The 14,964-nt window shown below is 42.9% G+C and overlaps 1 protein-coding gene across 1 annotated transcript in view; it reads left to right on the top strand.

Annotated features, from left to right (window-relative positions):
- The window catches only part of LOC134949112 (interleukin-13 receptor subunit alpha-1-like), a 144,500-nt gene that overhangs the window by 98,132 nt on the left and 31,404 nt on the right, over positions 1 to 14,964 (top strand). The window contains exons 5-11 of the mRNA XM_063937503.1: positions 2,593 to 2,628; positions 4,824 to 4,868; positions 5,046 to 5,236; positions 9,134 to 9,279; positions 10,487 to 10,625; positions 12,538 to 12,634; positions 14,886 to 14,949. Of these exons, the coding sequence (XP_063793573.1) occupies positions 2,593 to 2,628; positions 4,824 to 4,868; positions 5,046 to 5,236; positions 9,134 to 9,279; positions 10,487 to 10,625; positions 12,538 to 12,634; positions 14,886 to 14,949 (718 nt within the window). The remainder of the gene's footprint in view (positions 1 to 2,592; positions 2,629 to 4,823; positions 4,869 to 5,045; positions 5,237 to 9,133; positions 9,280 to 10,486; positions 10,626 to 12,537; positions 12,635 to 14,885; positions 14,950 to 14,964) is intronic.

Raw genomic sequence — 14,964 nt, 5'->3', positions numbered from 1 at the left:
TCATGGCACCATTTCTGGAGATCCAGTATTATCAAATTGATACAGTTGTGCAGTGTGACAACTGGCTGTTGTGGGGGCAGGTCTGTGATCTGGATGCATAGTAGCGTATTTCTCTTTACTACTATCTGACTCTGCAGTGCTCTCCTGGCTTCTCTCTCTACATCCCTTCTCTTTTTCTAATCTATTTCTTTCTTTGTCTCCACTTTGACTATCTGCTCCGACTGAATGAAAACAGACCAGTGGACTCTCTATAGAATGGGTCTTCAACCTGTGGCCCTACAGCTGCTATGAAACTACACATCCCAGCATGCCCTGCCACAGTTTTGCTATTAAGGTATTCCAAAACTGAGGCAGGGCCTTCTGGGATATGTAGTTCCACAGCAGCTGGAGGGCTGCAGGTTGAAGACCCATGCTCTATAGACTGACTAACTGATAACTAAGCCGTGCTGACTGACATACAGACCTTCTTATAACTAATGCACAGACATGAAGTGCAAGGACTGGTACTTTTGTTTCATTTACAGTAAATGTAATTTTATTCCTCTAGACCGTAAGCTGTCATGAGCAGGGCCCTCTCTACCGGCTGTCTCACATCTGTACCTCTTTTCTCAACCTCATCTGTATTTGTTCTCTTTGTATGTACAGTACAAGTGTATTTTGTTAGGATTTGTATCCAAGACTGGGAGGAACAGCTGAGTTTTATAGTACCATACAAATAAATATCTTCCTTTTTCTATCAATGTCTTAAATACTACTCCTCACTGAATTGATTCTCCTTTATCTGTTTCCTCTATTATATTCCCTCCCTTTTCACTCCTGACTCTCAATACTTTTCTCTGTCTGGTTTCACCCTCTCCTACTCACTGATTCCTCTATTTTACTTACTTACCCTCAATGTCTATTTAGGGGTATATTCAATTAGCGTCGAATCCATTCCGACATGCATTTGTCGGAATGGATCCGACAACCCCTATTCAATCTCATCTCAATTAGACTTTTTCAAGTCGAATTGAGATGAGGGACCCAGAGGAGGAGAGGTGAGACCAGCGGGAACAGCCACCGGCAGACGGAGGAGATCAGCGCTGCAGGAGGATGTCACACAGCCGCCCGACCTCACGGCAGTTTCCACCCGGCTCCAGCAAGTGTGACCTCACTTGCTGGAGCCGGGTGGAAGCTGACGTGAGCGGCGCAGCTGTGTGACATCCTGCTGCAGCGCTGTGCTGTAGCACTTCTCTCCCCTGTATGCCCGCGGCTGTCCCCCATCTCCCTGCGGCTCTCCCCCCTCTCCTCCTCTGGGTCCCACATCTCAGTCTGACATTTTTTTATGTTGGACTGAGATGGTCGAAAAGTGGGCCAAAACCTGTCGGTTTTGGCCCCGTTTTCGACACAAGCACGTGGATCGGCAGCTATGCCGCCGATCCACGTGCTTTTCGACAAGTCGAATTCATCGACTTGTCAAAAAATTTTGGGTTATAATGAACAGGTCGAATCACGATTCGACCTTAAAAAGTCGAAAACCGACGTCTTTTCGACAGACGGCTGATTCGACTTCAATTGAATATACCCTTTTCTGCTACTTTATGTGCCATACTGCCATACTGCCTACCTATTATTCCTCATTCCACTCTGAACATATGCCGCCTTTCCTTTTAGATTGTAAACTGCTACAGTTCTCTTCCCAGTTCAACTCAGGCCCTCAGCGATTGGAGCAGCTGGTTTGTGATTGGCCAGATAGAAATGGTTCTGGTTACATGACGATTTGGAGCATTTCCCAGCACAACATGCACTGTCTTTCAACTTCTTCTTCTTATTCTCAAGCAGTTCAATTTAATTATTTCTGGGCTACACTCCACTTACATGTACAAAAGCATGTACATGTATATAAGCTGTATTGCAGTGCAAGTAAACTAAAGCTATAGCATTGTTCAAAATATTCTAATTATAAAGCAATTAGCAAGTGAAATGGATAGATTCAACTTCTAAACCAAAACCAATGGTTGCCAAACGTTATTGCTATCTTTTTTGAAGTGTAAAAGTCGACCATCATCCGTCAGGTTTCAGCTTCAATTGAAACTCAGCGTCAATGTCCGTTGGGTTTTGTAGCTCTAAATGCCATCGGTTTTCATATTTCAGCTAAAAATTGGACAGCAAATAGAAGTGGAAAAAAGACAGCAAGTCCGTCCAAACAAAAGCACTGCTCAGTTTAGTATGCTCTGTTCAGGCTTTGTTAGGTTACAATGTAACGAAAGGGTCTAAAGAAAGGTCTATTGTATGGGCGGGTTTCCTAATGGGGTTTCCCGTCCGTTTTAAAACCGGCTTTTAGTAAGTCTGCAGATCCTATTCTTTGTGTAAAAAAAAATAACTGATTGTTGGTCCAATGTGCTCACGTCAGGTTTTTGGTTGGTTTTGTGTTGGTTTTGCTTTTAGTAAATGGCCAGTTAGGGTTGATTTGCAAAACCGATGGAAATACGCCCAAAAACACATATCCGACCTTTAGTAAATTTACTGCTTTGTCTTTATATAACATTGACATATTCTATGTTTATAATGATTATTTTATTATTTAACATACCTGTTTCCATTTCCATTTAGGATACGTGATGGGGGCTGTTTGCAATATCAAACACAGTAAGTATGGTGGGAAATGGAACTGCAGTGGAGGTAAAGCATGCACCCTCATACGCTTCCTTGTTCCTGGGTGAACTGCAGTAGGACAAAGCATGCATACTCAAATGTGTCATCACTCCTGAGTGAATGTGATATTGACCTGTTTATAAATCCTTGGAGCCATATGTTTATGTGCCTTGCTTGTATTGTGTGCATCTTATATAGTGTATATACAGGACAATCGTAAAGGGAGTGCTTAGGGGACATACTGTAAATATACTGTCGTAACAAAGATAAGTTGCAAGACATCTGGAGTTAGCGCAGCAAAGTATTGCCAAGAGTTTAAGAATTCAAGACACTGACAACATTCACCAACATAAAAATGTAATAATTTATAATTTTACAAATTATATAAATTTTTTAAGTACATATTTTACATTTTAACTGCAAACTCATTTTTGCCTTTGTTAATGATTGCAGCAAGTTGAAAATTAAAATAGAATAAAGGGCTAAGGGATACATTTACTAAGCAGTGATAAGAGCGAAGTGAGCCAGTGGAGAAGTTGCCCATGGCAACCAATCAGCACTGAAGTAACATCTATAATTTGCATACTATAAAATGATACAGAGCTGCTGATTGGTTGATGGGGAAATTTCTCCACTGGCTCACTTCTCTGCTCTTATCACTGCTTAGTAAATGTTCCCCTATGTCTCCAAAATGTTCCTTTCACGCCCTTTGCTTACTTCAATAAAATTGAGGTGATAGTGACCCAACAAGGTGGGTGGCCCCTATATTGTTGCCGAGTGCTGAAGGTCACATTGACCCATATATATTATTTTAAAATTGCAATTGTCTAATGTAGATATTAATAAACGTATTATACAATTTATTTCTCTATCTTTTCTAATGGTGTTAGAGTTTGCCATTGTACTAGAGCTTTGTTGTTTCAATTTTGTAAAACGCTTATTTCCTCTTAATCCCTTCTATCAATCTTATGCATGATTTCAATTCTCCTTGCAATATAACAGCTTTGTGATGGGCACAGCTGAGTAAAGCATACTTTTGATATACGAGTTCCCAAAACTTTTGTACTAATGCTAAAACGTGGTCAAAACTCAGGAAAAAAAACAGTTTTTGGAGGTTTGACCGCATTCACCATACGCATCAAGCTTGTTCCCAATAGGCAACGTCATCTATAGATGGTGTTGCCTAATAAAAGCCTATGGGCTTTTCACCACAGAAGTCCCAGAGAGGAATTTAGTAGAATCCCTCTTAGTGTGCTCCGGGGGTCATGCATGTGCAGGCTGATGGCTGTGCATTTGCAGAAGGACTCCCAGGTCGTAAACCTGGAAGTCCTGTAACTGCAAAGGCCAGCTCTTATCGGAAGAACTGTCCTTTGCAATTTTAATTGCAACTGTGCATGCATTTGTCATTACTAAACACGGCTGTGCATGTGATCAGTGGTGGGCTGTATTGCAATGAAAATGTGATGCTTGATACATACCTTCCAAAGTGTGCTACTGTATGCTAATGCTAGTATTCATCTGTCTGTTTGAGTATCCATCGTAATCATGTCTATGGTCATGACGCCCACACTTTTTCCTTCCGCAGCTGTAATTATTATCATCAGTATCGCACTTGCACCCATCCCGTGTTAGGTCAAAATATTCCACCTGAAACAGACTTCTCTTCTCCGCCCCAATGCCTCAGACAAGAACACAAGTTGGCTAACCCACCATGACACTACCATGATACTCCCATGACGGATCTGTTCTGTGCGTCCACCCATATGACACATGGCGCATGCGCAGTCTGTTGACAATTGTAGGATGCATTTACTTTTGGGCTTGTGTCAGAATAAGGCAAAGGGTGTTTAGTACATAGAGCACAGCAAAGAGAAGGGGAAAGGGCTTGATTTGAAATGACATTATGGGCTTGTGAATGGATATCCCAGAATGTTACATGTAAGGAGAGAGGAATACTGTAAGTGTAACAGGGGAAGGCTTCTAGGTACTGTTACTTTATGACATAAGAAGCAGACTTCTGAATGACAAATTGTGATCATACAGTATGTAATATTAATAAGACCACTATAGGTGAATCGAAGGTAACCCTCATTAAGTGTGGTGTCGAATGGAGCGTTAATCTTTATATGTCATTAACATGTTCTATATGTATTTTATTATGTGACAAAACTTTTTCCTTTTCCATGTAGGATTAATAATGAGAAAGATTGTGTACGAGCCCGCCAGCCGACACAGTAAGTATGGTGGAAAGTACAGTATACATTGATATCACCCATTAATGTGCAGGTATGAAGTGTAATCCTCCAGCTGCATTATACACTTAAGTTAAGTGTGTTGGGGAACATATATATTAATGACGCCATAGTCCACTCATTGGCATTCTTTGTTCATTTCATGCCCTTGGATTTCAGGTTTCATCAACTGCTGGACACAGGGAAGCACTGTGAAAGCTATACCCATAGCAATGAGATTCCTGTTGGCTGTCAGTTCCAATTACATAAGCCATTTACTGATTTCAGCTGGCTTGTAATGGTGGTAACAGATACAGATAGATCAAAGAACGTCAAACCCTACATCTCCTACATACATGTCAACCACATAGGTATGTTTTATTCTAGATACACAATAATTGTTGCCATAGTGACATAGCACCACTAGCGTGGGGTTCCGTGATCATAGCATTATTATTATTATTACATTTTATTTATAAGGCGCCACAAGTGATTCGCAGCGCTGTACAGGGAGACAAAACTTAGCATTACAGTAAATAAATAACAAAAATAGAGTACTGGTAACAAAGAGCACCACAATTCTCAAAGCATAATACAGCTAAGATGTAAGTAGCGAGAGAGTAATCACCGTACTACTTGGGGCTGGCGCCCATAGATAGAGATGAGCCTTTACCAGCAGGAGAAAAAGCAGGTAAAGATGTTTCGCTGAGTAGGAGAGAGCTGTGAGTGAAATGTGTCGAGAAGAGGGCTTTGACAACTAGAGGAAAGAGGACCTGGCTCTGAAGAGCTAACAATCTAGTGGGAAGGGGCGACAGACAGATGACATGAGGTGCAAGCAAGCGGGAGGTAGCTTCATGGCATTATGTAAGCAAAGCAGAGATGTTCAAGGCATGAGGCAGGGGAATGGAGGAGCATCCTAAGGACTAGGTTATGCATTGGAAGGGTATGCTTTGATGAATAGGTGGGTTTTTAGTGGCCGTTTGAAGCTTTGCAAGGTCGGGGAGAGTATAATGGATCGGGCGAGTGCATTCCACTGAAGGGGTGCAGCACAGGCAAAATCCTGAACTCGTGCATGGGAAGCAGTGACCAGGGCGGTGGAGAGGCGATGGTCATTGGCCGACCGTAGGGGGCGGGAGGGAGTATGAAGGCAGAGGAGGTTGGAGATGTAGGGAGCAGTGGAATTAGAGATAGCCTTGTATGTGAGGGTGAGGAGTTTGAAGAGGATTCTGTAGGGGAATGGGAGCCAGTGCAGATTTTGTGGAAGGGGAGTAGCAGATGTGGAGCGGTGGGAGAGGAAGATAAGTCTAGCTGCGGAGTTGAGGACAGATTGGAGGGGAGCAAGTGAGGCCAGTGAGGAGAACATTGCAGTAGTCGAGCCGTGAGATGACCAGTGAGTGGATAAGTTTAGTTGCACATTGAGAGAGAAATTGCCTGATGCGAGCAATGTTGTGTAGTTGGAAACGGCAGGAATGTGCCAGAGCTTGGATGTGGGGTGCAAAGGAGAGGGAGGAGTCAAGAGTGATGCCCAAGCAGCGGAGTTGGGAAACAGGGAAGATGATGGTGTTGTCAACAGTGATAGTAGGGGGTGTTGCCCTGGCTGGGGGAAAGATAATGGGTTCAGTTTTGTCCATGTTGAGCTCGTTACAATGCATGTTACAATGTCACTTTCACACTTTTTCTGGTCAGACCAGATATTCAGTTTATCAAGTTACTAAAATGATTGAATTTATTTTCTCCGAGAATTTAATCTACATTAGAGAAGGACATAAGTATGATAAATACACCGAACAAAGATCCTGATTCAGAGATGTACGCAAACCTAATCTCACAGCTGATCAATTACAGTGTATCATCCGACTGCGCATGCGTCTAAGTTGCACTGTTTATGTGCTGTGATGGGCTCGCCATGGCTCTCGCAGAGAGGATCTATTGGCAAAGTGAGTGACAGTCAGGGTCTGTTCGGGGGCGGTTACAGGGAAAGGCGGCAAAAAAGCAGGCATGTCAGTACTGACGTACAATTCTGAATCAGGCCCATAGTACCCCAGTGGATGGGAGAGCATTATTCCAGGTTTCAGTGTATGCTAGAGTGCCAGCTCTTATGGCCAGAGTACAGTTACAGTAACTCCCAGAGGTTTTCCCAGTTTGACCATTTGCCCTGATGCTTGTACTCAGCATTGTGCCTTGTGTCCTGGTCACCCGCTGCTCAGCATCCAATGATGCACATTCAGGCCAAAGCAACGTCCACCTTCCCACCTGTAGCCTCTTATCCCCATTCATTTGAGCTCTTTCCTAATGTCTTTAAGATACCAGCTTGGGAAAGCACATCTTACCTGTACTGAATGCATTGGCCTGCTTGAATCTTTTGCAGGCCATGCTCATCTGATTTATCTTGAATATGTGAATGACACCATGCTAAACACACTCATTCATAAATCATAACCCATCCAAGCTTGCTTTAAAATCAAAGGGGCATATTTACTAATGGTCAATTTTGTATTTGCTCTTAAGGTTGATTTAAATCAAATCAAATCGACATTATTTTCACTGTCCCAATCATTCATTTACTAACATTTGATTTTAAAATCTACAGTATTTCAAAATCGAATTCGATATGTGTGTACAGTATTAGACACATTAGTCTACTAGTGTTTTTTTTTGTCCATTTCAAAGTTAAACACAAAATCACCTATAAAAACTAATAAAATAGAACAAACATTTCCTTATGTATTCCTATTGGATAAAACATATCACATGGAAGAAGCTGCTGTGGTTCTTCCGCTGGTTTGCGCACATCTCCGATGGTGGGGCGGCTGCACATGCACAAGACCCATTCTGCACATGTGCAGGACTTGTCCTGCATCATCGCACATAGTGCCCCCTAAGCTGCAGCCTGTCACCGTTTGTGGGCGTGGAATCCAAAGACGCAGGAGTGATGTGCACTGCGCCCGTCTCTGAATGAGGCACATACTTCCTGTAACCACAATGAACAACGTTTGGATCCCTTTTTATTAGAGATGTGTGCCAGCAGCCCTGAAAAGTAAGGAGATGCCCAGCGGTGCATCGCAAAGGCACGCAACGGCATGCACATTCCCAGCACACACGCACATCCTTCGATAGCCGGCAGCTCAGTTAATTCAGGTGTGGTATACAAGTTAGATCTTTAAAAGATACGACAGTCAAAATGTCGACAGGGTCAAAGGTCGACACACACAAAATGCTGACATGCGCTCACCACGCTTCAGGCTCGGTGGCTCACTCTGCTTCGCTCACCACAATGTATTTAAAGGTAATAGTTTGTGACATGGATAGTAAATGGAAAAAAAAGTTGTAAAAGCATGAAAAAACTTAAACATGTGTCAACTTTTTGACCCTGTCGACCTTTTGACTGTCAGACTTTTGACCTTTTGACCCATTGGACTTTTGACTGTCGACCATATGACTGTCTATCCTTTAAATGTCTATCAACTGCCTCCCAATGAAATCAGTGGCTCTGCAGCATGGCAGCCTGAACAGAGACACCAGAGGCATGCTGCTTGAGTACCGATTCTCAAGTGCACCCAGCGGCAAAGCATACGCACGTGCAATTTACCGATAATCTCTCAGTTGCAAAACATTGACATAGCGTCCGTAATCCCTACTTTCATAGGCATTGTAGTGAAGGCTTTGGGAATAGATTGTTGTTTAGACGCTAAAATTGCCCATCTGCTATTAGTCTATTATTTTGGGGATTTGCATGTCGATTTTGTGTTCGATTTTTGTTTGATTTTCAAGTCGAATGTTAGTAAATCAGATCCTAAAATGACCTATGTAAAATTACCGATTTTGAATGGGATTCGGTTTCACATTTGATTTTGCCTTTAGTAAATCTCCAAATTGCAAAATCGATCGAAAGTCGAATAAAAACACACCAGAACCATAAATTCAACTAAAATCTAACATTAGTAAATATACCCCCAACATGTTTTACTCTGTTTTATGGATAATGGAATAGAAGACGTCTTAGTTTGCCTAATCTACACACATATCCCATTTACGTATCAGGGAAACACAGATAACATGTTCTTTCCATTTAAAAATCATAAGTGTATGAAAATATTGTACATTAAGTATGGACTAGGTACTATGAGCAGGTATTACTAACATGGACTAGAGTATACAATGCATGCTGAATTGGTAATCTTATTGTGAGCAGTAAATGTCACTGTGGTTTACAAGTGTTGCTCTAACACATTTATAAACTTGTAATCAGAAATATTTTAATCTTCCAGCAAAGCTCAAACCACCCGCCATCAATAGTGTGTCTAGGACTCAAAATCAAAGTATATATTTAAGTTGGAATGCATCAGATGTACATCAAAACTCATTATATGAAGTACAGCTGGAAATGTCCAATGGTGAAAAACTCAATTTTAAGGTATGGAATTTTTTATGTCTTGTTATTAGATCAAATGTATAGTTAACAGTCAGAATAAAAATGACCTCTCTGATAAAGGAGATCTGTCACACACTGGAACTACGGGATATGGTCAGTCATGTGGGGGGCGTGGCTACTCCCTTGTTGTATGCTGTGCAACCTGATGAAGGGGCATGGATACCTCATCTTGGGAACGTGCTTGCTGCTCCTCTGCAACCTGGTTCCCCGGCTCTTTGTACCCACTTCTCCACACTCTTAGTGCCTCTGGTAATAGGGAGAACATTGCAGGACAACTTGTTTTTATTTCTGTTCATTAAATCTAGATCCCTGCATTTCAAGTTTCTATACCGCCTTACAACAGATAAGATATATATGTTCCTGGAAACTGATGTGCTGGATGAAGGTTCTGTCATTCCTAGGGGGGACATATCCTAAGCAGTGATAAAAGTGGAGAAGTGAGCCAGCGGAGAAGTAGCCCATGACAACCAATCAGCATTGACGTAACATTTATAATTTGCATACTATAAACATATACCAAGCAGTTGATTGGTTGCCGTGAGCAACTTCTCCACTGGCTCACTTCTCCACTTTTATCACCGCTTAGTACATGTCCCCCAGAAGTTTTCTTTCATTTTATAAACACTACTCCGTAAAACACTTCCGTTATAGTTTCTAAGCCAGGGGTATTCAACATGTGGCCCTCCAGCTGCTGTGGAACTACACGTCACAGCATGCCCTGCCACAGTTTTAGTATGCCCTAATAGAAAAACTATAGAAGGGCATGATGGGATGTGTAGTTCCACAGCAACTGGAGTGCCTCACTTTGAATATGCCTACCAGCATTCATCTGTCCAGTTATCTAGTAGTTCATAGATTTTTGGCTGTAGATGCCACTAACATATATTCTCAGTGCTGATACAACTGAGCAGCCAACAGCAGAACAGCAACCCAAAAAAATTATGTTTATTTAAAACTAAGTTTATTCAAACCTCAATTCTGCATAATATAATTGTACTATGATCTGATAACAATAGGGCAATTAAAGTCATTTGCATGTCTTCATTTGGCAACTTGTCTGGATCTCCCCTAATCTTGCGACAAAACTGAAATAATAACATTAATAAATCTATTATGTCTGTATCCGGAAATCTATAATGCGTGCAGTAAACAAATGAACATCCCTATCAGTGATTTTATTATATTTTAGGACTTTTCTGGTGTAAGTAAAGAAATTCCCAACGTACTGCCTGACATCACCTATACAGTGAAAGTACGGGTGCGGTTACCTGGCCATGCAACTGATAGCTACCTTTGGAGTGATTGGAGTGAGGAAAAGACACTTCCAGGTAGAGAGAAAAATCAATTACTACTTTACTAAATATATACCCCTGATTTTAACTGTTTTAAAGATTAGCATCAATCATCACAGGTCTGATGCCACTATTAGGCAGCTGCCTAGGGAACTGGCCCCTGGAGGGCGCCACTGAGTCTGTTAAAAAATCAAAATCAAAGACCCTCTATAACATAGCGCTGGTGGCGATTGCGGCCCTAATCAGCCACCCCTATACAGCCCGACCCCAGTATGACCAAACCATCACTGCACACGTGATCGCATTGGTCACTTCTAGTGCCAGGTATCTTCTAAGGCTGCTGTGTAGCAGCACTGGCCCCCTTTCCCCCAACTCTCTCTACTGCCCTTATCTACTCCTGTTCCATCGGAAGGCGATCTGCCGGATGGAGCTGAGAATAATAACAGACTGGTGTGGGCATCACATCACACTGGTTAGTAAGCAAGTGTACAGTATGTGGTGTGGTATGTCACCCATGCAGACAGATATTGGGAGCTATGTACAAACAACATTTGCTATACAATACACACTCATTTCTATATGCATGATTTCTGGAGCACCTGTGCACACATTCAGTGGTAGTAGTGGAATGTATGTGCGGTGGTGACACAGCGGTATATACATGTCTGCCGGTACAGTCTCCATCAGGAAATACTCAGGAGATACTCAGGGGCTCGTCAGTTTCCAATGGTGGACTGAGGATGAAGATTCACGGACAAGGACCACATGTGAAGTAGCGCACTGGGTCGGAGATCGCTGTGCTGTCAGTACACCTCTGTCGAAAGAGACAGAGTCCAGGGACCCTGCAGCGGAGGAGACAGCAGATCCCCCGCTCCATTTATTACTTAACATTAGTTGGTGGATTGATACCTCCTGTCCCACCCAGAATGTCCAAGTGACATGCACTGATGTAGGCATCTTCATGATCACTGATCAGAGCAATGGTAATGCTGCACACAGCACTGAATTAGCCCAAAAACAAAACTTACACCCTCACCCCCTGCCCGAAAATTATTTTTCATTGTTTGCCAGATAAAGCTGTGCTCATATAAGAATACACTTAATTCAGTTCTTGGCAGTGGGCAGGGGTTAATTCAGTTCTTGGCAGTGGACACAAATTTCTGCTATGGAGCGGGAAATCACATCTACATCGCAAGGTTTGCCTTGCACCACATAGACATGTTTAGGGAAACTTGCAATGTAGGGGCGATATATTAAATTTCCCTTGTTAAATATAATTTTTTTATCACCACATATCACAGCAATAAGAAATTATTTATTAGCCATATACGTGCCGAGACAATGGCTAGAATAAGAGCCCTCCTTCACGGAGAGTAATTAGTAATATGCTCACACTATCACTGTACTGCTAATGGCAATCAGAGTATTCATGTGCGGGCATTGGTTACCGGACAGGAATCTGAGGGAATAACAGGCAGTGCTGTAGCCTGTAGGTACAATAGCTAGCCACAGCTACTGGATGCAGACTCTGAAAACTGAGCTTTTCGGAGCTTGGTAGAGACAAGCAAGCAAAAGTAGATGTACTCTTATAGTAATTTGCTGGGATACTTAAATAATGGGTGACCATGAAAGTTGTTTAATAAATAAGCCCCAAAGTCTTTTCTTTGGAGTTTAGGGGCCAGATGTACTAAGTCTTAAAAAGTGATAAAGTGGAGAGTGATAACGTACCAGCCAATCAGCTCCTGTCATTTTTCAAACACTACCTGTAGCATGGCAGTTAGGAGCTCATTGGCTGGTACTTTATCTCTCTCCACTTTTCAATCTCCCCGCCACAGTTTGAGGAATGTTACTGTATTACCACAGATGTCCTGCTGTAAGGATTGGTGCTAGACATTAATAGAGCCCCGGAGACTCAGGTGGCTGACCTGTCTGTTTCTTGTTTGTTTAGGCAAAGATGGAGGGAGAACTACATCAATCATTTTGCTTTTCCTAATTCCATTAATAGTAGTTGTTGCAACAGTCATCCTACTTATCTACATGAGAAGGTAAATATTGTATGTATGTTTCCTAATCATATGGGGTCTTTGCTTTTTTTGGTGTCAGGGTAATGGTGGTCATTCCGAGTTGTTCGCTCGTTGACGATTTTCGCTATGGTGCGATTTGTTGCTAACTGCGCATGCGCATGGTACGCAGAGCGCATGCGCTTCGTTATTTAACACAAAACTTAGTAGATTTGCTGGTGTTCGTGCGGCGCTTTTCAGTCGCACTGCTGATCGGTGAATGATTGACAGGAAAGGGTTCTAACTGAGAGTTTTCAGGGAGTGTGCTAAAAAACGCAGGCGTGTCAGGGAAAAATGCGGGAGTGTCTGGAGAAATGGGGGAGTGGCTGGCCGAACGCAGGGCGTGTTTGTGACGTCAAACCAGGAACTAAACGGACCGAGCTGATTGCATTCTAGGAGTAGGTCTGGAGCTACTCAGAAACTGCAAGAAAATATTTAGTAGCAGTTCTGCTAATCTTTTGTTCGCTATTCTGCTAAGCTAAGATACACTCCCAGAGGGCGGCGGCCTAGCGTTTGTAATGCTGCTAAAAGCAGCTAGCGAGCAAACAACTCGGAATGAGGACCAAAGGGGGTCATTCCGAGTTGTTCGCTCGCTAGCTGCTTTTAGCAGCATTGCACACGCTAGGCCGCCGCCCTCTGGGAGTGTATCTTAGCTTAGCAGAATAGCGAACAAAAGATTAGCAGAACTGCTACTAAATATTTTCTTGCAGTTTCTGAGTAGCTCCAGACCTACTCCTAGATTGCGATCAGCTCAGTCCGTTTAGTTCATGGTTTGACGTCACAAACACGCCCTGCGTTCGGCCAGCCACTCCCCCGTTTCTCCAGACACTCCCGCGTTTTTCCCTGACACGCCTGCGTTTTTTAGCACACTCCCGGAAAATGCTCAGTTACCACCCAGAAACGCCCCTTTCCTGTCAATCATTCACCGATCAGCAGTGCGACAGAAAATCGCCACACTAACAACAGCAAATCTACTAAGTTTTGTGTTAAATAACTTAGCGCATGCGCTCTGTGTACCATGCACATGCGCAGTTAGCAACAAATCGCAGCATAGCGAAAATCGGCAACGAGCGAACAACTCGGAATGACCACCAATATGTAAAATTAGTAACATCCATTATGATCACTGCATCATTTAATGACTGGATTTTTCTATTCAGCAGCGAATGTTGCTGGGGGTCAGGTGACCAAGTGGGACTGTGGCCACACGTCATGTTATCTTTGTATAAAGTCCGTACCCCTGGTTCCATTCTATGTATTTCCTGCAAATCACATGTATTTTTAGCACCTGGCATATTGTCACTTTGTTATATACTAGGTGGTGTTGATTCTCACAAGCAAACCCTGAAAATGTAAATTTTTCGGAGTTGTCTGAATATTAGGTGGCCCCTAGCAGGCCCCTAATAATGAATGGGCCTGTTTAAAAAAACATGCAAAAACATGCGCATATGCAACAGGACCATTAGTGATGATGATTAGGCCCAAGAGATAATGAGCCACCAAATCCACCATTTTTACATTCAAACAGGATAGCTTTGTCCTGGTAATATTCATTTCACATTTAAACATTCTCCTAACTGGAAATTGCAAGTTTTACTTGTGAGTCTTAGGGGGTAATTAAGACCTGATCGTAGATGTGCGAAAAAACGCAGATCTATAATCAAATTAATTGACGTGCGGGGAGACGCCCAGCACAGGGCAAGTCCACTGAGCATGCCGGGTCCTGCCCCCCCGCCACACCTACGAAAGCATCGGCTGCGATGCTTTCACATGTTTCGAGTAGCCCTCTGCACATAGGCAGACGGCTACCCGTCATGTTTTGGGTCGCAGCGGCTGTGTGTGATGTCACGTAGCCACCGCGACCCGCCCCAGCAACAGTCCGGATACGCCTCTGCTGTCCGGACCGCACCCCTTAAATGGAGTGTCGACGCCCACAAAACGCAGCAGTGATGCCCCGTTCCCGCCCCCCTCCAGGTCTTAAACTACATTCTGAAGACAACGCAGCTTAGGACCTTGCACATGCGCATACTGTCATAAGCGTATGCGCAGATGTACAAAAGTTGCTTCATAGCAATTTTCGCACATCAGCGACGGGATCTGAATCATTCCCCTTGTTCTGATGTTTGTTTCTATCATTGATCGGCACTGCTGTAATACCCATGTAGCTAAATATAAAATGGAAAGGACATGTGATCGCATTGTGTTCTCATTTACAAACTGTGTTTATATTCTTTAGGTTACAAATTCTAATTTTTCCTCGAATTCCTGACCCAGGAAAAGTTTTATCGAATGACTTGCAGGTAATGACCGTTTTC

The sequence above is a fragment of the Pseudophryne corroboree genome, chromosome 8 (genome assembly GCF_028390025.1).
Source record: "Pseudophryne corroboree isolate aPseCor3 chromosome 8, aPseCor3.hap2, whole genome shotgun sequence".
NCBI classification, from domain to species: Eukaryota; Metazoa; Chordata; class Amphibia; order Anura; family Myobatrachidae; genus Pseudophryne; species Pseudophryne corroboree.
This window is presented reverse-complemented; position numbering and strand designations above follow the sequence as displayed.